At 46.5% G+C, this 24,301-nt stretch overlaps 1 protein-coding gene across 4 annotated transcripts in view; it reads right to left on the bottom strand.

Annotated features, from left to right (window-relative positions):
• POU2F3 (POU class 2 homeobox 3) overlaps positions 1–24,301 on the bottom strand; it is an 84,138-nt gene that overhangs the window by 10,892 nt on the left and 48,945 nt on the right. For all 4 annotated transcript variants that reach the window (XM_063636626.1, XM_063636627.1, XM_055273495.2 and 1 more), the window contains 6 exons: positions 9,689–9,814; positions 8,050–8,152; positions 5,404–5,486; positions 2,584–2,766; positions 2,018–2,159; positions 243–379 (listed from right to left, as the gene is read on the bottom strand). In XM_063636626.1, the coding sequence (XP_063492696.1) occupies positions 243–379; positions 2,018–2,159; positions 2,584–2,766; positions 5,404–5,486; positions 8,050–8,152; positions 9,689–9,814 (774 nt within the window). The remainder of the gene's footprint in view (positions 1–242; positions 380–2,017; positions 2,160–2,583; positions 2,767–5,403; positions 5,487–8,049; positions 8,153–9,688; positions 9,815–24,301) is intronic.

The following is a 24,301-nucleotide window of genomic DNA, read 5'->3' as shown; positions in this document are numbered from 1 at the left end:
AGGGCCCTAAATAGATGTCAGGGCAAGAAGGGTCAGTGGAGGAGGAGGTTCCTGGAACCTGAGATGGAGGGCAGCTTTGCACTCCAATACCTGGGCGCCTGGAGTGGGATAGTGCGTTTTCTGATTGTGTCCCAGAGCAGGTGTGAGGTGTGGAGGGGCTGGTGCCAAGGGGCCTGTGCCGTGTCTGCCCTTCCTACCTGTGTGGGGTAGCCCACCCATGCCCACCCGAAGGTGCTGCTCACATCTTGAAACCTCTTCTCCAGAGTCAGGCGGATGTTGGTCTCAATGCTGGTCCGTTTCTTTCTCTTCCTACCAAATACTTCACTGAGGCTGGGGTAGGAGCTGGGCGTGCTCACTGAGGGGTCTGACGGAGAGGACTCTGCGGGGACACGAAGGAGCAGAGGAAGCTCAGAGAAGGGGACGAGCGGCCGGTGCCGTCATGGATTTGAGGTCCACCAACCCTTCCCGATGGGCTCTGCGACGGCATTTTCAGCAGCAATCTCCTCCCCCCGCAGGGAGCCCAGAACAGACCAAGAATCCTATTTCTTTTCATTGCTCAGGGCAAAGGCCCTCCATGGCCCTCCATGGCCCTCTGTGGCCCCCACAGCAGTGTCTCCAGTGTTTGGGGTCACAGCTGAGGATGCTCATGCATCGGTGACACACGCGGGTGTAAGTGGGCACTGGCAGGGCTCCTACAAGTAACGCTCATGAGGCTGCTGTTTACAGATATGCCTGGATGTGAATACTGAGCGAAATGTGAAATGAGATTTGCAGCCAAAAGCAATGGCACTTGGTGACTGTTGGTGTTGGAGGCATTTGCCTGCCAGTGCAAATGTTTGAGCTAAGGCTGTAGGGGCCATAGAAGGGATAGCCCTGAGGAAGGATTTAGGCATCTGATGGAGACTAGAAATGGTCACAGGGCCCTTCCCCAGAGATTCGAAGACCTTCGGATCATTTTGCTCATTTCAGTGCTTCCATAAAGGCTGTCTAAGGGACAGCCTGTAGGGGGAGCTTCCTGCCCCCTCCCATGCTTGCATGTGGAGGCCCTTCCTTGGGAGTAACAGCCCTGGCTGGCTGCCTCACCCTTTCCTCCCTCTCCAATGTAACCACAAATCCATGTGAATCTACTGAATAGAGCCCAGCCCTGGAGACTGGCTCACTCCCTGTCTCTGCTTAGGCCGGCAGTTCTCAACCAGGGGGGACTCTGCATCACCACCACTCCCCCTGGGACGTTCAGCAATGTCTGGAGAGATTCTTGGCTGTTTCATCTGGGGGTGGATGCTACTGGCAACTAGTAGGTAGGGACCAGGGATGCTCAAAACATCCTGCAATGCATAGGCTAGTCCCTGGCAACAAGAATGACCTGGCCCAGGATGTCTATAGTGTCAAGGTTGAGAAGCCCCATCCTATATGCTAGTCCCTGCTGCCAAACGTGTGGTCCCTTGGCTTACACCCTTGATCTCCTGGGATGCCTCCCGGCCACCACCCCTCACTGAGTCCTCCTGCAAACCCCACTCCTGCTGTCAGGCTTTCCTGAGCAGCCTGGGTTGCAGTAAGTCCCTGTCTGCTAAAAACCTACTCAAGAACTAGCCAGGGAAAGACCCTGTGTCATGCCTGTGGTCTCCCCCTCCCAGTGAGACCCTAGAGGCACCACTGCCCTGTATCCCTGACCTAGACTTATTCCAGACAGCAATCTGTGTAAGTTTATCTGCTCTGCAGATCCAGACTTTGTCACTGGCAGGTTGTCCTAAGGTCTACGCTGGGTGGGATGGGGTAGGAATGGAATGGGGACAAATCCTGATGGACACAGACCTAAATCCACATCCTTCTGAGGGCTTCTCAGTAGTCGAGCTGACACTTTCATCTACACTTGCCTGTGTCCTGTGTCTTGTTTCTCCATCAGCTCCAGTCTCAGGAGAAGAAAGGGGTGTTAGGTATCAACTCCCAAAAGCCCCAACACAACAAGTCACTGGCCCTTCCCTGCAGGGCCCCTGGCATCCATGTTTGTGAGGCCTACCTGCATCATTCAGCCACTTCTCCAGCAGGGGCTTGAGCTTGCACATGTTCTTGAAGCTCAGGTTGAGGGCCTCAAATCGTGAGATGGTGGTCTGGCTGAAGTCGTTACCATACAGCTTTCCCATCGCCAGCCCCACATCTCCCTAAGCATGGGGACCGAGGCGGAGGAACATGAGAGGCAGCCTCCTCCTCTTGTTTGCCCACATCCTGCATGGTCCTAGCATTGGTCACACAGCCAGCCTGAACCTCCGAGTGCTCACCCGTGCTCGGCTCCCTTCCAAGGCTCCTCCCTCTAAGGTGAAGAATCGGTTTCTTTCTCTCCTTAGACTCTGAGTGGACCACGCCCGTGTGCTGAGCCAGCCCCTTCTCCACCTCATTCTCCCCCACCAGCAACGTCCTCGGTTTCCCTACCAATGGCAACTGTGCCCTATTCTCAGAGAACTCAGGGACACAATGAGGAGACCCCAAACACATCGAGCCTCTGATAGCTCTTGAAACCTGCACTTGGGAAGCCCAGTCTCCAGCGGCTCAGCGCAATTTCTTCTATCTTTTCCCCTAAAACCAAACCTGTGTGAAGCCCAGCTTAATGCGCCTCTGCTTGAAGGTCTTGGCAAACTTCTCCAGCTCCTCGAGGTCACTGGGCTCATCAGCCCCTCCAGAGCTGGGTAGATGCTTGGGCACTGGGAGATGCTGGGATGCTTCCAGGTGGGGTTCTAAAGAGGATCCTGGCAGCCCAGGGCGCCCAACTGCCTGATAGGAAACACGCCAAGCAGATCCACCACAAAGATCAATAAATAACATTTTCTGATTTTTTTTTTTTAACTAATAGGCCCACTTAGAGGATGACAGATCCCTGAATACACCCCCTGGGTACATTGGAGTCCTATTTTTTTTTCCAGTGGCATGGAAGTGGAAATTAAAGTTTCTATGAATGTATAGCAAATAACTGGAATATCTGGGTAGAAACATCAGGAGTGCAGGATAGGGAGGTGGCCTGAGTTTAGCCTGTGACTCACTGTTTGAGTCTTAGCAGGTTACTTCCTCCTTTCAGTTTTCTACCATAAAAGGAGCTAGCAGGGTTGTTTACAAAGATTCCAAAAACAAATCACAGAACTGGACAAAGAAAAGGTTGCTTGCTTTTTTTTTTTTTTCCATAAAGCAGGTAACTGAGGTGTTGAACAGGCATTAACTGAAGATAACAGGGGACATCCAATAACTCGTGGCCTTCATAGAACTTTCCTAAAATGTCAAACTCTTGTGCCCTTTTACTTTCTAAACCACCATTTTCTTTCATGAAAGTGTTTTGTTTTTAATCAAAGGTATTTTAATCAGTACCTTTATAAATTGCACCCTGATGTCATTTGGGTTGTTAGGAGATATTCTTTCTTTCTCTCTTTTTCTTCTTCTTCTTCTTTTTTTTTTTTTTTTTGAGACAGGATCTCACTCTGTCACCCAGGCTAGAGTGTAGTGGCACAATCACTGCTCACTGCAGCCGCAACCTCCTGGGCTTAAGCCATTCTCCTGCCTCAGCCTCCTGAACAGCTAGGGCTACAGGCGTGTGCCACCATGCCTGGCTAACTTTTGTTTTTGTAGAGACAGGGCTTCACCATGTTGCCCAAGCTAGTATCGAATTCCTCGGCTCAAGTGATCTACCTGCCTTGGCCTCCCAAAATGCTCGGACTACAAGCATGAGCCACTGTGCCCAGCCAAATATTATTTCTTGAGCTTATTTTCATAGGAAAATATCCCCTTAAACCTAGAACCATGATGTGCCCATTTGGGGTCAGGAATGAATCCAATCTTAAAGACATCGATCATTCCACAAGGATAGAGTGGGATCTGGGCCTAGGGGTCCAGGCAATGTGTCCAGCTCAAAGGGCTAAATCCACCTCTTCTCTCCTTTTTGATTTACTTTTTGTAGACTAGGGTTAACGTTACTTCTTCTCTGGGATATTTGGGTTTACCATTCAGATAGGCATCCTTATGATGAAGAAGGTGAAAGGACCAGAGAGAAGTTTAGGAGTCTTTCCCCCAGTGAAGGGTCTTTTAGTCTGAAACCATCATGAATTTGGTCTCAGTTTGCAGGGAGGGGATGTGTGAGGAGAGTGTGGCATAGACCAGACCCTCAGGACAAAGCCCCAGTCCTCTTTGAAACTTCCTTTTCATTAAATCGTTTGTTCTTTCATTTGACAAAGACTTACGGGGCTCTCTGATAGACCTTCTCCCTCCTCCTTTCATCTCCAATCCACTGGCAACTGCACTGATTCAACTTCCCAAAGCATCTCCTCAATAATCCCCTTTTCTTATTGCCACAACTCTAAGCCAATCCTTTATGACCCTTCCCCTGAATGATCTTCATAATCTTCTATGTGGTCTCTCTGCTACCAGTCTCTCCATGCCAAAATATGATAAGAGATGAGAGTTGATCTTGAATATTCTAAGATCTCTTCCAGCTGTAAGCCCATGACTACGAGATTCTGGAGAGGGCAGCCAGGAGGAGGTGGAAGAGCAGCTTATGAGGCTGGTGTTCCCATTTCAACCACTAGATGGCAAGCTTCCCCTCCAGGTACTTTTAGTGGCCTCAGCCCTCTCCGAAGGCAGGGCTCTTGGTGAGCCACGGGGATCTTAGCACAGCGATCTCTGCAGTCCTTCCCAACCATTCTGCCCAACCATCTGTGCAGAGCCATCTCATGCAGCTGTGCAGGTTATTAACTGTACAGGGGCACCCAGATCAGGGGAGGAATGGCAGCTAAGATACAGCTCATGCTGCTGTCGCCAATCTGTGCACCTTGGCATGAGACTGCACCTGGCCAGAAGAAAAGGTGCCTTTTTCCTAGTTGGAAAAAAGGTGCTGTGTGGAACCATGGCAGCTCTGCAAACAACCCCTCTCCCAGACCTCAGCCCATTGGCCTATATATGTGCCCACTGCAGGAGGCAATCTGGAATAGTGGCCCAGAGGTGAAAGGCGCTGGCTTTGTGGTCTGGGACATCAGGTCTGTGGTATTCTAGTCTCCCTCTTCGGGCTTGAGAGCACCTAGGTAGAGTTTGTGGCCATCTTGGTATGCCTGAGAAGTTAGCTGAGCCTGGCTCTCAGAGGAGCAATGCTGGGGCCTGTGCAGGGCTGGAGTTCAGTGCCTGGAGCACAAAGGAGGCTGGCCTGGGAGCTGGAATCTCTGGGTTCTAACTGTGGCCCCACCAGTGACACTTGGTAAATTGTCCCCCCCTTGCTGTAGCTTGGATTTCCCCTGTGCCAACGGATAGTTCCCTGCTGTCCCCTCTCCCCAGAAGGGTTAGTGCCCTGTTAAAGGGGTAGGGGGAAACCAGTGAGTTAAACTCAGTGAGAGTTGAGACATTCCTAGAGGAAACAGGAAGAATGGGGTTGTTTACCTGGGATGCCAGTCCCGGCCCAGTCTGTGGGAGGAGGAGACTGCTTTGTTGCTGTGGAAAGGGGAGGAGATTTGGCTGCAGACCTGGGTAAAAGGGGAGGGACAAAGGAACAGACAAATAAAATCCAGGCTATTTGAAAGACATGTGCTACAACTTTGGCACCACGATCACTGTCCCCACCCCCTGCCACCTGATCAGGTCCCTCCACCCACCTCAAGTCCCATGGAGAGGCCCTCCTGGCACTGCCAGGCATTGCCACATACAGGTGGAGGCAAATCAGATACAGGGATAAACAGACATGTAAACAGCAGTCCCCAAACCAGTCCTTCCACCTGCCCGCCTGTCTGGAGAGGCGCAGAGGCTAAGGAGGGTCAGGAGGATCTACTCTGGGATCTGATTACCAGAGCTGAAGAAACCCGGGAAGGGAAGGGATGCAGGGTGGCTGCGGAGAACTCAAGCTAGGGCTGAGGATTTTGGCTTTCCCTGCAGGAGAAGTAGCTGGTTATGGCTACAGAGGCCCAACCAAATCTGCGAGGATGCCAGACCAAGCAGATGCGACCATACAGCTCTAAAGGGCAGTGGGCCTTAGCCAGAGGCATCTGGCTGACCAGGACATTTTATACTTGGGAGAGAGGGCTGAGAGAGGAGAGAAAGTCCAAGGCCAAGCGTCTGGAAACTCCCTTGAGCATTATGTATTACACCTGCTTCTCCATCCTCCCCATGAAAACTGTACATGAGGGACTCCGCCTGGTTGGTGGCTCACTCTCCCAGCAGGAGTGGGGCCATCAAACCACCAAAGCAGACAATGGGGTTGGTCACCCCAATCGCTTGTCACTCAACAGCACTATGGGGTCTCTGTTTTCCCGAGGCTGTTCTGGGTCACAATGTACATACAGCATCTGCTGATGTTGACCTTTATGCTTTTCAGTCTAAAAAAGTCAGGGCTTCATTGTTCATTATTAAAATACATAACCAAGAAAGCTCCTACAAGGAATTCTGAACTGGGAGTTGAGAGGCTTGGGTACTAATGGCAATTCTGACATGGCAGTTGAAATGGATACGGCCTTTTCACATGCATTATTTCAAGTGACTCTCAATAATCTCATGAGGCAGAGCCTTGCTATTATCCCATTTTTTCAGAAGAGGAAATGGAAGCTCAGAGAGGTTAGGTAACTTTCCCCAAAACACACAGTTAGCAAGTGACTTTTTAAAGAAACCAATAAATTTTTCTGACTCCAAATTTGGAAGTGTCTTTCCATCACTGCAACATACACTGACCTAGGTGGTTATGAGCCTGGGGCATTTTCATGGCACTCTCCAGTCTTCTGAAAACAAATTAAACTGTTACCTTCCCTTTTCCATTCCAGGAGTATGATGTTTATTTTTTAACCAAAATAAACACTTAGAAATTCAAATAGGGTCTCATTCATCACCGTAATATTCTGAGGTGCCTTGGAAACTAAGGACAGTGACTGTCATTTGTGCAGGTGCTAAGGGCGGAAGGCAGAGTTGCATTTTGTTTGGATTCTGGATTTCCAAAGCCTCTCCTTGGGATTTGTACAACAGGAGAGAGTTTATACTTCCTCCATCACTTTTTTTTTTTTTTTTCAGAGACAGAGTCTTGCTCTGTCACCCAGGCTGGAGGACAGTGGTGCAATCTTGGCTCACTGCAACCTCTGCCTCCCAGGTTCAGGGGATTTTCTTGCCTCAACCTCCCAAGTAGCTGGGATTACAGGCATGCACCACCACACCCGGCTAATTTTTGTATTTTTAGTGGAGACAGAGTTTTACCATGTTGGCCAGGCTGGTCTCAAACTTCTGGCCTCAAGTGATCCGCCCACCTTGGCCTCCCAAAGTGCTGGGATTACAGGCGTGAGCCATCGAGCCTGTCCAACCCTCCATCACTTTTGACCCTAGTTGGTGGAGATGCGAGTGGGACAGGCAGCACAGTGTGATGGCCAAGAGTATGGGTCTCAGCTAAACGGTTCTGGAACTTCCCAGTAGGTCACCAGAGGCATAATAGAACTACCTACTGTACAAAGTTATTTTGAGGAATGTCAGAAAAATTACTCAGAAGAGCTCCTGGCACATCGTGCTCAAGAAATGTTAGCTATTTATTAATAGTTCAATCTATTTGCTCAGGGAGAAGTTCTCTGCGAGTAACTTCCCTGCCAAAGAAAACCTGAACACCCTTTCTACAACCTGTGGGTGGCACTGCTGCTCTCTCCAAATAGAATCACAGCCAGGCTTCCAGGCAGCAAGTCTGAATCTGTGTCCAGGAGAGATTTCCAAGGAATTGGGACTTGTCTGTACTGCATTTCCCAGGGCGCTTCCCCGCCTTGTACAGCATAGCTCTGCTCCACGCCTGCACCTTCCGTCTCCACTTACCACGAAATTGAGGAGGTGGGCCAGACCACCCAACAGGAGGCTGGGAAGGGGAAGCAGAGAAGGAGACTAAGCCTGGAGGAGCATTGCCAGGGTCCCTTCCTCAGACCCTGAGGTGGATAAGTAGGTCTTAATAGCAGATGGGTGACTGACTGATGCATGCTCTCCAGTTAGGCCCCCTCAACCAACAAAAAGCAGCAGCAGCAGCAGCAGCAGCCCTTAACTGGACTTGGTCTATGTGGAAACCCCCAGGGTTCTTACCTTGCTGCCCAGGCTGGGTCTGAGATAGCAGGAACTGGGATACAGACTGTAAGTGGCTGGGAACCAGAACGAGCTGCTGGAGCGGATGGAGGGAAGCCATGTCCTACACACGGAGAGATACACATACACCACAGCATTTACAAGCTGGGGACATCAGCCCCATCTGCCTGCCACACATCTGTCCCAGGGGTCTCCAGACTCGGAGACTTTGCAGGCTGACCTTGCTTTATGCCACTGTGTATCCCCAGTGTCTAGCGAATAGTAGCTACTCCATTAACACTGGTATTGTTACAGCTTCTGCCCTCAGCCTAGGAGTCCTTACTACATATTGTTACTTAACCCTTGCCTCCTGAGTTAATTTTTGTATGTGTCAGTCCTGTCTCTCAACTAGACTGTAAAATGCCCTGAAGGCAAAGCCTGGGTATGACCCATCTCTCGAAGTTTATCCTAGAGATAACATGCAATCCCCAACTGTCCAATTCTTTTTTAATCTCATGCCACTCAATTATGCTAAAAGCCATGCCTCGGCTGTTTCCTGGGCCAGAATCTTTCCTGGAGGGTGTCCGGGTGGGAGTTGGGGGGTGGAGCAAGCTATTCATTCTTTTTTTTTTTTTTGAGACGGAGTCTCGCTCTGTCACCCAGGCTGGAATGCAGTGGCGCGATCTCGGCTCACTGCAAGCTCCACCTCCCGGGTTCACGCCATTCTCCTGCCTCAGCCTCTCCGAGTAGCTGGGACTACAGGCGCCCGCCACCACGCCCAGCTAATTTTTTTTGTATTTTTAGTAGAGACGGGGTTTCACCGTGGTCTCGATCTCCTGACCTTGTGATCCGCTCGCCTCGGCCTCCCAAAGTGCTGGGATTACAAGCGTGAGCCACCGCGCCCAGCCCTATTCATTTTTAATAAAACCAATTTAGTTAAACAAAAAGTCCAGGGTTTCTCCTACCAGCCCAGGACATAGGACTAATAATTCTGATGCTTGGGGGATTGGGAGTCCTCTGCAACGGAGACCCCAGAGCTCTGTGCCCCATGGGGTTGAGCTTAGGTTTGTGCACATAGAGAAGACCTAAGAAGACTTGCTGAATGGAAGGTGAAGGGACGGATGCATATTCTTATGTGTTTCCAGAAAGGGGTGGCTCTTTCTCCCCCAGGTGATTCCTGCTGAGGTCTCATCACATAAGCGCCCTCCCAGACCTTGACTGTTACTATCTCAGACGCGTCTTTCTTCCCCCACCAACACTCCATTCCAGTTTGGCTCTAACATAAAACCTTAGGGGAGGCAGAGTGGGCCCACTGGGGACAGAAACGTTCTCTAACTGCAGCAGCAGCTGTCAACTTAGGATTCCCCTGAATGTGGCTGGCAGACACCGGCAGCACAGCTGTTAGGTCCTTGGCTTTGGCAAGCCTGGCTCCTTTTTGTCCCTGAGAAGCAGAGTTCTCCTTCTTCACATCCCTAGCCAGGCTTCACCTATAAGAGGACTGTTTTAGAACCCCACTCACAGCCTCCAAATCTCTTTCCCACATTGCCTGCAGGGGGTTCTTTAGACTGATATGGATTCACAGAGTACCAAGCACGGAAGTTGAGCATTTCACAGAGAGATTGAGTTAAACACATTGGCCCACTGTGAATATCAGGGTTACCTGACATGGGCTGGCATTTACCCCAGACATTTGGTTTCCGGACATCATGGCAGGTCCTTGACTCAGGTGGCATGGCCGATGGGAGAGGGTCTGCTGCAGGGAGTCACTGAGATCTTCGGTTTTAATCTGCAAGTGGAAGCAAGAGGAGAGTGTCAGTACTGGATCCCATCAGGCAGTCAGAGATGGAAATGGCAGGAAGATTCAGGCAGGAAAGGAGTGACCAGCCTAGAGAGGAGAGAGCTAGCCCTGGGCCTACAGGGCTGCAGCTTACTTTTCCTGCCTGTGTGTGCCCTTCTAGCCAGGACAGCTGGGCAGAGGCCTCTGTGAGTGGCCCTGAAATGACAAAAACAATGATAGTGTAGTGACTTTCAAAAATAGGGCTCGATGTAGGAATTTGAGACCAGCCTGGGCAGCATAGCAAGACTTCATCTCTAAACTAAAAAAAAAAAAAAAAAATTAGCCAGGCATGGTGTTACATGCCTATAGTCTCAGCTACTTGGGAGGCTGAGATGGGAGGATCATTTGAGCCCAGGAGTTTGAGGCTACAGTGAGCTATGATCACGCCACTGCACTCTAGCCGAGGTGACAGAGTGAGACCCTGTCTCTTAAAAACAAAATGGATTAAATTCTTAGAAATTCTGAGATGATATTCTTTTTTTTCTTAGGAGGAAGAATGTTAAAATTTATTTAGGACAGGATAGTGATCTTAAATGGCATTCTTAAAACTCTTTATCTCACAGAGTAAAAAACTGGCAACCCTTTACTGATCTCCCCCAAATTCTGTGTTTTATTTTCCTCAATGGAATCTCATCTATGAAACCCCAAAATCTGGGCACCACTGATCTGGAGGAGTCTCCCTCCCCAACCCATTTGTCTCCACACCTCTCCATCCTCTGTGTCTGCCTCTGCAGCTGGCCCCCTTCACCTGTGTGGCTTTAGTGACAGTCTTTGCCTGTCTCCCTACAGGTGAAGGCATGTCTCCCTCACAGCCAATGCTTTAGTTACAGCCTGAGGGGCCCGTGGTGGTTTCCAACCTCTCTCCAGTCTCCACCACCCTGCAATGACAGCACTAACCACCCACGCATGGGCTTCCCAGGTGTCCCAGGGCAGGGCAGGAAGTGTTGCTTATGCTCACCCCTTCTCCCATCCCAAGAAAATTACCCTCTTGCAGCTTTTCAGGAAGTCCCTTGGGAGGGTGTCCATGAGACTTTAAATTCATATAATGTGACGGGGACACGAGCTCTAGACCATACCTTATAAGAGATATTGGGGAGACCCTCCTATGCGGACATCTGGTTGTTCCCTATCCAGATAGAAACTCTTAGCCATAGAGATGCTGGCTTAAACCATTTTCTTGGTCTACACTGCGAATATCACTGACATCCTGGAATACCTTCTGTTTGTGTTAGTTTAACCTAAGTTAAAAGTTCAGACTAACAGCTAAACTTGTGCTTAGTCCTTATGGAAAAAAATGGTGCTTTGGATCACTAAAGAAAGAATTCCTTATAAACAGCTCTATTATAAAGACACATGCACAGGTTATGTTCATCACAACACTATTCACAATAGCAAAGACATGGAATCAACCTAAATGCCGGTCAATGATAGACTGGATAAAGAAAATGTGGTATGTATACACCACGGAATACTATGCAGCCATAAAAAGGAATGAGATAATGTCCTTTGCAGGAACATGGATGAAGCTGGAGGCCATTATCCTTAGCAAACTCACGCAGGAACAGAAAACCAGATACCACATATTCTCACTTATAAGTGTAAGCTAAATCATGAGAATACACAGAGGGGAACAACACGCACTGGGGCCTATTGGAGGGTAGAAGGTGAGAGGAGGGAGAGGATCAGGAAAAATAACTAATTGGTACTCAGCTTAATATGTGGGTGATGAAATAATCTGTACAACAAACACCTATGATACAAGTTTACCTATATAACAAACCTGGACATGTACCCCTGAACTTAAAATAAAAGTTAAATAAAATGAAAAAAGAATTCTCTTTGGTTGGACAATTAGGAAGATCCTACTAACACTGGAGACTGAGGAGGGAGCTAATGTCCTAAATATGGTGCCTTTCACGTAGTGAAAACCCAATGAACATGAATTGAACAAAAGACATAAGCAAAACCCATGTCTCCACAGCCTCCAATGAGGTACAGGGAAGAAAATGTTGAACAGGTGCACTGAATGCTGACCTTGTTTCTAGCCCTAACTCTGACTCTAATTTACTATGTAATCTTGAGCCTCTATGGGACTCAGCCTCTATGGGACTCAGTTTCCCCATCTATTTTATGATAGTCCATGATTTTTCTCCCTATCTGTTGACAAATGGAATTACAAATTCCAATTCCCTAGTGCATTTGGTAGACCTGGCCCATCCGGCTTGCTGCTGTGTTCTTAGACAAAGCAGATCTAAATAACACCAAGAAGCCCTGGTTGCACAGAAATTGGTAAGAAGATGGCTGTTTCAGGGACAGTCTTTGGAAATCATTCCTCTCACTTAAGGAGACTATTATGGAACTCTGGAAGCAAAGAGAAGGAAGGGGGAGAGATGGGAAATAGCACTGTGGGGGCCGAGAGTCAGACGTTCAGAAAACTCAAAAAACATGGCTGCCTGGGAGTTGTCTCCGAGAGTCCCACTTCATTGCCCCATGCCCCTTCAGCTGTGCCCATCCACACTTGGCACCTCTAAGAAACTCTAGTGTCCTAGTTCTTCTCCCCAAAATGAGAGTTTCCACATCCTTAGATTCCAGGAAAACATGTGTTAGCTAGTTTAAAAAAAAAACTAGAAATAGATGATAAACTACTTATTTCAAAATGACCACCACCACTACAACTTTAAGGTTTGCTCTGAGAGGGGATTTTACTTAAGCCAAGCCTTTGTGGTCCCCACCTCTTCCCTGCATAACCTCCTCCTGCCCCCAGGCATCCGCCATCCCAGAGGGTACTGGGGAGGCAGGATGGAGGAAGGGGGACAGAGGGAGAATGTGGAGCACTGGAGGTAAAATCATGCTGGTGGAACAGCCTCTGGCAGCTTGGCCCAGTTCCATCTCAGAGGCAAGTGGCAGGGTTCCTCTGTAGACTCATTATGCACAAGGGAGAGATAAGGAGAGGCAGCTATGACAGAGCTTGAAAACATGTGCTTTGCCTCCAACCTGGGCGCTATCTGTTAGAATCTGTGCCAGGTCTTCCTGCAACACTTAATTTCAGAAACCAGCGCCATCATAAAAGAAAACGCACCCTTTCATCTGCTTCCTGGATCAATTGCCCTTCAGACTCTTTGGGGGGCACTCCCGACCTCCCAGTTGTAAAAATGAAGTGCGTGATAGCAGAAAAGCCCTTTGGGTGTAAGTTTGGGGGCTTTCTGACAACCCTCTGCATTATTTTTCTGATTTGTTTGACCAACTTTTTACTCTTTTATAATTTTTATTTATTTATTTTTATCTTCTTTACAGTTCCTTTGGATATGGAATCTTTTATTTTTCATAATTCATTACCTTCTGGGTGTGAAGTGCTGATAGTAACCCCAAAAGAAGACAACCCTAAACAAACCAAATTGAAAGACAATAAAGGACACTGCTTTCTTGAGGACAAGTTCTCATATCTCAGCTTTGATCAGCGGTCTCTATTAGCTGAGCTCAACAGGAAGGAGGAAGGGTACATTGACAATTCCCATGGCCTCCAACAGACATCTTTGACACTCTCAGGGGTTCAGAAATGAAGAAATTAAGAAATAAAGTCTTCCTGAATTTACAAAAATCCCTTTTTACAGCTGTTAAGGGGAAAAGGTTGGAACCTTTCCAGGCAACTGGGTGTTGGTTGTGGATCTGGAAGATGAGATAGAGAGACTTATGTTGGATCCCATTGACTTCTAATGTGAGAACCGGAGGCAAATTGGATGAAAACCCAATCTCCCCCGTGCTTGTGAAAACCCAACCAAACCCACAGCCTGCCTGGAATCAAGAAGATCATCTCCAGGGTCTCTTTGGCAGTTCTTCTCACGCAAGTGGAGGGTTGCTCCAGGCTTTACTTGGGACGGACGCATCCCTGGAGACGTGGGCCACCACAGGGTGCTCTGCCCTGCCACAGCCACTGAGCAGCCTGTCCGGCTATTGGACAAGCTTTGTTAGTTTGGGATCTTCTCCACCCACTGTGCTGTGCAAAGGTATTATACTGAGTCTTGGGCAGTGACCAGGGAGGTAAAAAGGTATCAGGGATGATTATCTGTTCTGATCCCAGTGAACTCTCTGACATCACTTACTTCAGAAAGCAGTAGCCTCATTCTGGAAGGAGAGAGCCCCTTCCAAGGAGGTGGAAGCCCTTTCTACATCCCTCCTTGGCTTTACCCTCATAGCCAGGAGGTGTGAGGACAAGTGTTCACCCTTCCATCTCACAGAGGCTCAGAGAGCTTCACAGATGGTTATAAACTCATATAGCAATACCCCAGCAAAAGTCTGATAAGACAGTGGTCTCCTGACCCTCCTCTGGTGCTTTATCTACCAAAAAATATTACACACATCCCAAGGGTAGGAGGGAGAACAGATCATCGGTGATGGAAAAGGTGGTGTTCTGGCCCAGATGTTCAGTGGGACCTCCTTACTGACCATCTGTTTTGGGTTCATGGAATGGGGCATGGTGGGGCTGGGGTACTCATCTTTAACCCCCTCCCCATGACATTTTCACAGGGCCCTCTCTGGGGGAAGACAGCTCAACACTAATGAATATATCACTGGTGATGAAAATGATCAAAGCTGTTGTCCCAGTTGCATAACTCGTTTGTGGAAAGTGTTTCATAAACATTTCACAAGAAGGAGCGTTTCAAAGCGTGAACATCTCCCAACCTGCCTTCAATTACAGGCAAGATTTTTTTTTCTTTCTCCCTCCTTCTACACTTCTCCCTAGCAGTGAGGAAGAGTTTCTGTTTTGTAACTGATATATAAAGGATTGGCAAATGAAAACATTTTAAAAATATATTCTGAGTGATGGAATGGGGCAGATGGGTAACTCCTCTCAAGTGAACAGGGCTGAAAGCACCCCAAGAGATATCAGCTGCATTTTTGCTTGGGGGATTCTCCCATCTCCATGGCTCTTAGCTGTTCCTTAGGAGTCCAAGGCTCCTGCCTCCTCAGATGCCTCTAGGAAGTGCTTGGGGAGATGACCTCATCCAGCCCCTAGAGTAGGTTTGACTCTAATCAAACCTACTATATAGCAGCCTAGGTGTGCCTTTGGCCATGCAAACTGAGATTATCACCCTGAGAGCATCAAACTTCTACACAAAGGAGGGATGGAAGAAAGGAGACATATGGCTCCTAGGAGGCTGGAACCACGTGGGGTTGCTACTGCTGAAAAGATGCTTTCTAAAAAGCCATCCTTATTTGTTGCTACTGCTGAAAAGACGCTTTCTAAAAAGCCATCCTTATTTGTCCTGCTTGTGCCTACTCTGGAAATGCAACAATCTTATCAGTCATGTTATTTAATGCTTTGGCTTCAGTTCTTAGGACATAGCATTGCTAGTGCTGACACATGCATGAAAAACCCCTTCATTTTAAGCCCATAAAAGTTTTCCTCTCCCTCTGGAATATAAATACCCTGAATTCGGTTCTAAAAATGTTGGGATGGGGCTGTGCCCTCATGGCAGACCCACCCTCATCAATGCTTCATGGTGCCCAGGACTTGAATCATTTTAACCAAAGCACTGCTGTGGGGCCCTCCTGAGACACCTGCAGCAACCTCCCCAGTGGGCAGCTGCACTGATGGGAGTTCTCTTTTGTGAACCTGATCACCTCTGGTTCTTTTGGTGGCCTACCTGGTAGAAGAGGACAGAGCTACCCTCTCTGGTTCTTTGACTAGGGAAAAGTACGACACAGAACTTTTGATTTTCCCCCACAGAAGGCTGTTCTGCCCTAAATAAGTGAAATGGCAGAAGGAGAGGGTGTGGGAGGGGGAAGAAATGCTAAGCATCAAACTCTGAGAACTGTTTCCAAGCCCGGTGGCTGTTCTTGGGAAGTGTCTAGTGTATAAATGCAGTTCATCATCACACTGTTCTTTCTGTTTGTTTGTTTGTTTGTTTTAACATATCCCTGGGCTGCTTATCAGGGAAGGACTTTGCTGTCCCCAGTGGGGATGATAAAAAAGACATCCAGCAAATAAGCACAAGGCTCAGAATCAATCAGATCCTGACTTCGGGACCCATCCTTGCCTCCAACTAGTTGCATGACCTAATGTTACATTACTTCACTCATCTGTGTAGTCCTAGATTATTCCTCCAAAAAGAAGAGAAATAGACCAGATGAAATCTACTCAAGAAATTTAGGCCGGGTGTGGTGGCTCACGTCTGTAATCCCAGCACTTTGGGAGGCCGAGGGTGGCGGATCACGAGGTCAGGAGATCGAGACCATCCTGGCTAACACGGTGAAACCCCATCTCTACTAAAAATACAAAAAATTAGCTAGGTGTGGTGGTGGGTGCCTGTAGTCATAGCTATTCGGGGGGCTGAGGCAGGAGAATGGTGTGAACCCGGGAGGCGGAGCTTGCAGTGAGCCAAGATTGCTCCACTGCACTCCAGCCTGGGCGACAGAGCTAGACTCCATCTCAAAAAAAAAGAAAGAAAAAAGAAAAGAAATTTATAATGTATAAAGAGAGAGTAGGAGTAGACTTATAAGCATATAAGTATGCTTACTATGTTACAAGACCCATTTTATAGATGAAAAGACCGAGGCTTAAAGACATTAAGAAATTTGCATAAAGTCACACTGCTGGTAAATAATAAAGCTGAGATTTCAGTTTAAGTCGGTCTGACTCCATATTTCCACACAATCCTCACTCTCTCTGTGTGATGGAATTATAGAATTACAGACTCTTCAAAGTTGTTTGGTGTAGGTTGTACTAGGTGTATGGCAGATATTCCGAAACATGTTGATTCCCTTCCTTCGCCATCAGAACTGGAAGGAAATATAGACATCACCTGGTTCATTTTACAGTATGAATTCTGAAGCCAGAGATGGAAAATAACTTGCTCAGGGAAACACAGCTAGAGCTGCAGTCAAGTTAGTCCTAAAGACCAAGCCAGGGCTGATTAGCACGGATCTGCTAACTCCCTGTCCGGTGTCCAGTTCATTCTACTGCACTGCCGCGTGTCTCTGTCATCTGTTTTTATCACTCTGAAATTGTTGCCTACTCTGGCTATTATAATAACTCAGTTGTGCCCTAATCCTGCTGTTCCCCTACTGAGATTTAGTCGCAGTCAAAAGAAAGAACTCTGAACCCCACTCAGAGTTCTCAATGACTATGCAGGGCAAGGTTCAGAATCAGATAAACACACATCTGTTTGATATGGAAACATAATGCACTTGGCTTTGGGGCCAGCATCCTGTATTTCCTTGAGTCTCACATATACAAAGCAACTACAAGGTGTGATATTTGCTCTTACCTCCCCCATTAGGAGGAGAAGAGGTAAAGAGGGGAAAAAGGTGGCTCAGGAATGTCATGAAATCTCTGTCCCAGTGTGTATTTTACTGTGGGGTTCCAGATGAATCCAATAAAAGGAAGTGCACATGTCCTGTCCTGAATGTACACATGCGTGCACGCGCATACACACACACACACACACGTACAGCACCAACTTATGATCATGAAGCACTACACAGATTAGTTACAGGAGCATCAGCTCAAGAAAGAGAAAAAATATTTTTAAAGCACTGTAGAGATGAGAAACACTTTCAAATATACCATCATTTATTCTTCTTGATAATTCAATGAGGGAAGTAATCTTACCAAACTGTTTTAACAGACACGGGAACCAAGGCTCAGAGAATTTAAGCAACATTCCCAACATCACACAGCTAAGAAGAGGAGAGCCTGACTCTCTACATGGTTATTTGACCTCCAGACCCCTCCCTTCCCCCTGTACCATGCTGTGAGGCAGCTGCACAGGGCCTTCCACTCAGAATTCTGGGCTTCTGGAAGCTACTGAGAGGTGCTTGTTCACTCCAGCCTCTTCTGTGTACTATATTGCTTTTATGTATGGTGCACAGTTGGGGTAAACATTTCCAGGCTACACTTACAAGTGTAGTCTGGGACTTTACACATAGTTGTGGCCTAAATAGTTATTGAGAGTGAAGTTTTCAACAGGTCTGAATGGGAATCTCTTTGGCATTTCCTGAGTGAACCTGTGATTTGGAAGCTTGCCTCTGAAGGGCATTGGATAAATGAAGCAAATGGTTATCTCTGGTAATTTTCATGGTTTAGTCTTCCAGGAAACCTGAGGTCTTCCTTGTCTCTTGTACTCCTGTGGCACCCCAAATCAAGTGAGGCAGCCTGAGGTCTGTTTAACAGCAGCGGGAAAAGGTGGTCTTCTATGTGGCGTGAATGAAACACAGTTTCCTGCCCTATAAAGGTTCCCTTTCCAGTTCAGTTTAGTTCAACAAACATTTACCAAGCACCTATTGTATACCAAAAGGCACTAGGGACACAAAGATGAATAGGAAGCCCCCAGGTTAATTGAGAGGCTGTGCAAGTCAGAGTCATCGCCTACAGAGCAGTACTTCTAACATTCAGAAGCAGGTACGAGGTGGCAAAGAAAAGGCTGCCATTCACTTTGTCAGGGAGGAGAATAGCTAGAGAAAAGGGAATGAGATGAAGAAGGCTCTCGGAAGAAAAGTCCTTCTGAGCAACCCTGAAGGATGAATTAAAGTTTGCCAGGCAGCAGAAGCAAAGAAAGGCATCCCAGGAAGCGGAAGTGGAAGAAGCAGCTGTGTCCAAAGTCGCAGAGGGTGAAACGGCGCTTTCTCTTCCTGTTCAGGATCTACCAGCAATTCGGGACTGCTGCTGTAGGGGAGGGAGAGGACGGGTGGGTGAGCAGGCAGGGGCCCATGGCAGAAGACAAAAGAGTTCAGAAGGGACTCTGAGGGCATGGTGGAACTAAAGTAAAGGGGAGCGATTGCAGTGAGATTTTAGTTTTCGTTCAGTTATCCTAACAGCCTTGTGGAATATGGATTTGAAGAGAGCATGACTATAGCCAGGGTAGCCAGTTAAAAAGCTATTTACTGCAATTTTCTAAGTAAGAACTCAAGAAGATGAGCCTAAGGTCCAAACAGCGCAGCCTGGAGAGCTTTTAGAATATAAAATGTATTTCCACCCCTAAAGGTTTCTCTTTTTTAACAAAGGGCTGTTTATTTCAGGAATTGTCTGTTGAATGCCTCCAGGACCAGAACTAGCACAGAAAAAAATCTGAAGGTCCCTAAGTCAAACTGCTAGTCATAGATGCAGCGGAGAGCATGTGGGGTTCTAGAAGTTATCCACTTTTTAAGCCATATATTTCTGCAATGTTTGATTTTTAAAAGCGAATTCTTAGTGTTAGATTAGAGAAGATTAAGATGAAAGTTAGTAAGCATTCAAAATGCCACGTATCTATATAGAATGTTACAGTTTACAAGATGACAAAGTTAGCTGTAGAGCTGCTTCTTTTGCCTGTGAAAAAGGCGTCTTGAGAGGTTTAAAGGTATATTATCTAAATGAACAGACATATACACATATATGAAAATATGCATATGTATGTAATACATACATGTACGTATGTATATATTTAAAGCAACAACTTGGAATCAATCTCTTTGTCCACATTTTGTGTCACTGTCTCGCAGTAGGCAACACCTGGGGTGTGGCCCACAGACCTCATTTGTACATCTCCACGATGTTCTGCAGTTTATAAAGCACTTTCAAACACATTTCTGTTGATTTTCAGAATACTTTCATGAGATTGAAAAGGCAGGTAATGTTATTCCTGCTTGTGGAAAACAGGGTCATAAATGGTAAGAGATTTGTCCAAGGCACATATTGGCTAGCAGGAGAGCTGTGACTTGAACTCAAGTCATCTAAAATTCAGCATACCTTTCAAATGCCTAGAATTTTCTCAGGAATCCTTCCTAAAGAAGTGGATTTTCAGTCACAGAAGTCTATCCCTTGAAGCTCCAAAGCCTTTTATTTCAGTTTTGGATAGATATTTATTGGTTTCTTTTTGAATAGAGATCTTGCTAAAAGGTATCATATACATCCCTATTTTGTCTTAAAGCATACCTGAAAGAAAATTTAGTCAATGACTCAGAGTCATAATTTCAAACTTGTTTTAAAAGCAACCATGCCCTCAGGGATACTGATGTGTTTGACCTTTGTTGGCTGTAGCACTGTATGGCCCCAGACTGCCTTTTTGTTTGTTTGTTTTTTGTTTTTGTTTGTTTGTTTGTTTTCCTTCTTTCAATTTTTTTCAGCTCTGAGCTCTGCCTTTCCCAGTTTTTTTTTTTTCTTCCTTTCTCACAATCAAGTTTATCTCTGCTTCTATTGGTATGCTTGCTTCTAGCAATCCCCTATTCCAGCTTGAATTTGCACTTTTATCTGCTAAGGGATAGAAAAACCAAATCATTAAGCTCAGCAGACTATCCCTAAAATAAAAGTTTAAGGCTCTGAGAAAGGGCCTGGCTTGAAGTCTCATTTGCTTCCTTCTTACTGTCAGCTGTCTAAATAGGTTGGCTACTGGCTCTCTGGATAAGTGAGGCAATGCAGCACTGCCATGAAGCAGTGCTTTTAACTTGACTTTTGCTTTGGCTTAATTTGTATTAACTATGTGCCTAGCCTGTTATGCCTATTAGCCGGGGACAGGGCTCTAGGCACAAGGGTTGGCTGAACCTACTCAATTGACAGTTTAAGATAAATTCTCTAAGGCTAGGGAGTAGCTACCGAATTTGTTACCAAAAGGCTGAGTGGACTTGAGCCAAGGGACTCTATCAGTGTATCTGAGTTTCCCTATGTATATAAGGGAAATAATCTCTAATACATCCCCAGGTCTCAAGGGTTAGGGCTGAATGTCTAGAAAACCTATTCCAGGGAGGGCTTTCCTTATTTCTGTCACTAAAATGATTGAAGATAGGAATTTTGCACACTTAATACCTGAGAGACCTATCTTGCTTACTATGGCCTGCCCAGCGCAGTGCATGATGTCCATCACTTAGTAAGTGCTTATTAAACGTATGTGGTACTAATGCATAAATACGTCTGACAGTCCTCGCATATAGGAAATTGAATCTCAGAGAAGTCAAATGAGTTCCCAAAGGCCATGTAGCTAAGTGGCAGAGCTTGAATCTAGGCCTGACCCAATCCCCCAAATCAACCCTCTTTCCACCATATCATGTGACTTATAAAGTCATGCCAAACTAGGCTCATTTCCTTTCATATCAGGTTTTTAGAATGGGGGATCAGACAGATACTATCATTGAAATAGGTAAATATGTATTTAGGTACTGTCCTGGAGGTCAAGCTGAGGTGGTATGGGCTGAGATGGGGTTGATTAACGATGGGTCACTGACATCTAGGATGGACATCTCCAATGGTATGCCACAGGACCCCGCTTGTGGTCCACTGTGGCGAAGAATGTTATCAGTAACGTGGATGAAGATGTAGCATGCATACTTATTACATGTCTGCATGAGGAGCAGGGCCAGCTAATACTCTGCACAGACATCAAGATTCACCAAAAAAAAAAAAAAAAAAGCTCAAACATATGGCAGGAAGGGAAGCAAGTCATAAGATAAAACATAGGAACAAATATAAAAATCCTTTACTTAGAAATATGAAAATTAACTGCACAAGTTGAGACAACAATTTATATGAAAAAAGACTTGAGACGCATTAACTGACTCAAAGAGCATTTAAGTTGACAGTGTGACATAATTACCTTTAAAAAACCCCATAGGATAGGCGGTACTAACAGAAGGAGAGTATCTGAATGGAGGGAGTTTCCCGTGCTGGACTGCATCATTCTATGAGGGCAGGCCCCATTACTGCCTTATTTGCAGCTGGCGCAAGTAGAAATCAGGGCAAGAGAAAGGCATAGTACCTGCTCAATAAATACATTCAAATGGGTAAATGGATGGCTAGATGAACAAATAGTTGCACCGTGCTCTGGCCTGCCTGGATCTCACCTGAGCATTGAGTGTTATGCTGTACACTTGTGGATCTCATACTTAAAGGGAGTGATTGGCAGACCAAAGCACATGCATGTAAAGGCAACAAGGCACAGACGAATTCAAGGAGTTCATCACAGCATTGTAAAATAAAGTATCGGAAGCAACCTAATATCCATCGATTGGGGAATGGAAAAGTAAGATTATGTTAAAACAATAGAACAAGCCAGGTGCAGTGGCTCACGTCTGTAATCCCAGCCCTCTGGTAGGCCGAGGCAGGCAGATCACTTGAGGTCAGGAGTTCCAGACCACCCTGGCCAACATGGCAAAACCCTATCGCTATTAAAAAAATACAAAAATGAGCTAGGCATGGTGGTGTGCGCCTGTGATCCCAGCTACTGGGGAGGCTGAGACACGAGAATTGCTTGAACCCTGGGGGCGGAGGTCGCAGTGAGCCGAGATAGCACCACTGCACTCCAGCCTGGGTGACAGAGCAAGACTCCGTCTCAGAAAAAAAACAGAAAAACCCCCAAACAATAGAACATTATGTGGTCATTAACAAAAATCATATGACTCTATATGTACTGCCATGAAACAACCTATAAATATTATTTTAAAATTTTAAAAGCCACTAAAGAATACATGCAGTATAATTTGTACGTATGTGTGTAGGCCACAAAAATTTATACCTTTCCATTTGTAATATATATCCAGAGAAAAAGTCTTCCAGACATATATACACTACCCTGATAAAAGGAGTTACCTCTGGGAGGAGGACTGAGCATGAACAGGGATAAAAATAATCTTCCTTTTTAATCTCTATTACGAAATTTTTTTATAACAAGAAAGTATTCATGTATTAAGTATATAACTGGTTTAAGGAAGGCATTCAGCAGCATAACATATGGAATCATTTACAGATCCCGGATATTTACACAGAAAAGGGATGATTTCAGGGTGATGACGCTTCTCAAATATTGAAGGGCTGCCATGTGATTGGGACAGCCACAGGCCCTGAAACAGAAGCGGGCAGAGTGACCAAGAGAGGTGATGGCGTCTAGCATTTCAACCCACTCAGTCCTGGAGCGGGCTGGTAGCAAGTCTGAAAACCCAGGATGAGCTTTGGCAGAGACTTGGGACCACAGGCCATCTGACGGGGTGTCAGCAGAATTTGTGTATGAGGCATAGGTCATACTGGAATCACTCTTTCTTAGGCTTTTGAGGCTCATGATTAGTAAACTGGTTTTTTTTAGAGTCAGATACAGTTGTTTTATTTTGCCAAATAAGAATATTAAAGTAACTAACATCATCGACTCTGACCTTCATTTCATTACATGCACTAAATATTTTAACACCAAAAATGCAAAATCTTGAATGATAAAAATGGAATATATTTAGTTCTGTACACCTGCACTCCATTTCTCCTTTTAAATTTCACCGCTGGGGGTAAAAGACATTATATTATGAATAAACAAACGTGTCAACACACAGGATTAAAGGGAGGGAGACAGCCTTGTGCCAGAGCAATGGGGCTCTGTGGGATGCTGCTGAGAACAGGGGACAGACGGCCTCAAGGACCCATTAGCCCTAAGAGTCTGTGAGTTTCACACTCACCCCGGGGCTAAAGGCTCAACCCAAATTTATCTCCACAGTTTATGAAAAATAATGTTACAGTGATGTCATGTGTCACTGGATGTCCCCAACCACACTGTTTCCATTCAAATGGCCAGGAGAGGGCAGCCCCAGGATGGCCACGTTACTTCCTAAGGGGCGTTTAGTAAGAGCCCTGTTCTGGCTTGGGATAGTTAGCTGACCTAACTACAAACCTCAAACTGGGTTGGTCAGAGTCCTGCACACACTCCAGGTCCCTAGAGGCTAGGCCCTAGCACCCAACAACCACGGAGCCAACACTGAGATGCCTCTGTAAACAGCTCCCGGGCCCAGCCGGCAAGTGGTGGGTTAGGCAATATTTACCAGAGCCGATTGGATAGAGCCCACTCCACACTCTATTTGCATAAAGCCAACAAGTTCACCTTCCTGGGAAAAGGGGGCAGGTTTTGTGGATCACTGGATGCGAGAAAAGACAACAGGGAACAAAGCAGCCGGAAGAGCAGAGGAGACGGGCATTCGCGGCCCCCAGGAAGCAGAGTGATAGGCAGGTGGAGAGGTTCAGCCCAATAATCCAACCGTGCATTTATTTACTTATTTAATTTATGTATTTATTTTTGAGATAGAGTCTTGCTCTTGTCACCCAGGCTGGAGTGCTGTGGTAAGATCTCAGCTCACTGCAATCTCTGCCTCCCAGGTTCAAGTGGTTCTCCTGCCTCAGCCTCCCAAGTAGCTGGGATTACAGGTGTGCACTACCGTGCCCCACTAATTTTTTGTATTTTTAGTAGAGATGGGGTTTCACCATGTTGGCCAGGCTGGTCTCAAACTCCTGACCTCAAGTGATCCGCTTGCTTCCATGCATTCATTTAGAACACACTTACTGAATGCACCAGTAACTGAACAGCGCAGGCACTGTTCTACCATAAATACTATACAGACCCTTTTCCCAAATATTCCACTGACTGGTGGGCAGGGCAGACACACACACACACACACACACACACACACACACACACACACGAAGCCTATTAAGGC

Source organism: Symphalangus syndactylus, chromosome 3, assembly GCF_028878055.3.
Source record: "Symphalangus syndactylus isolate Jambi chromosome 3, NHGRI_mSymSyn1-v2.1_pri, whole genome shotgun sequence".
Classification (NCBI taxonomy): Eukaryota; Metazoa; Chordata; class Mammalia; order Primates; family Hylobatidae; genus Symphalangus; species Symphalangus syndactylus.
This window is presented reverse-complemented; position numbering and strand designations above follow the sequence as displayed.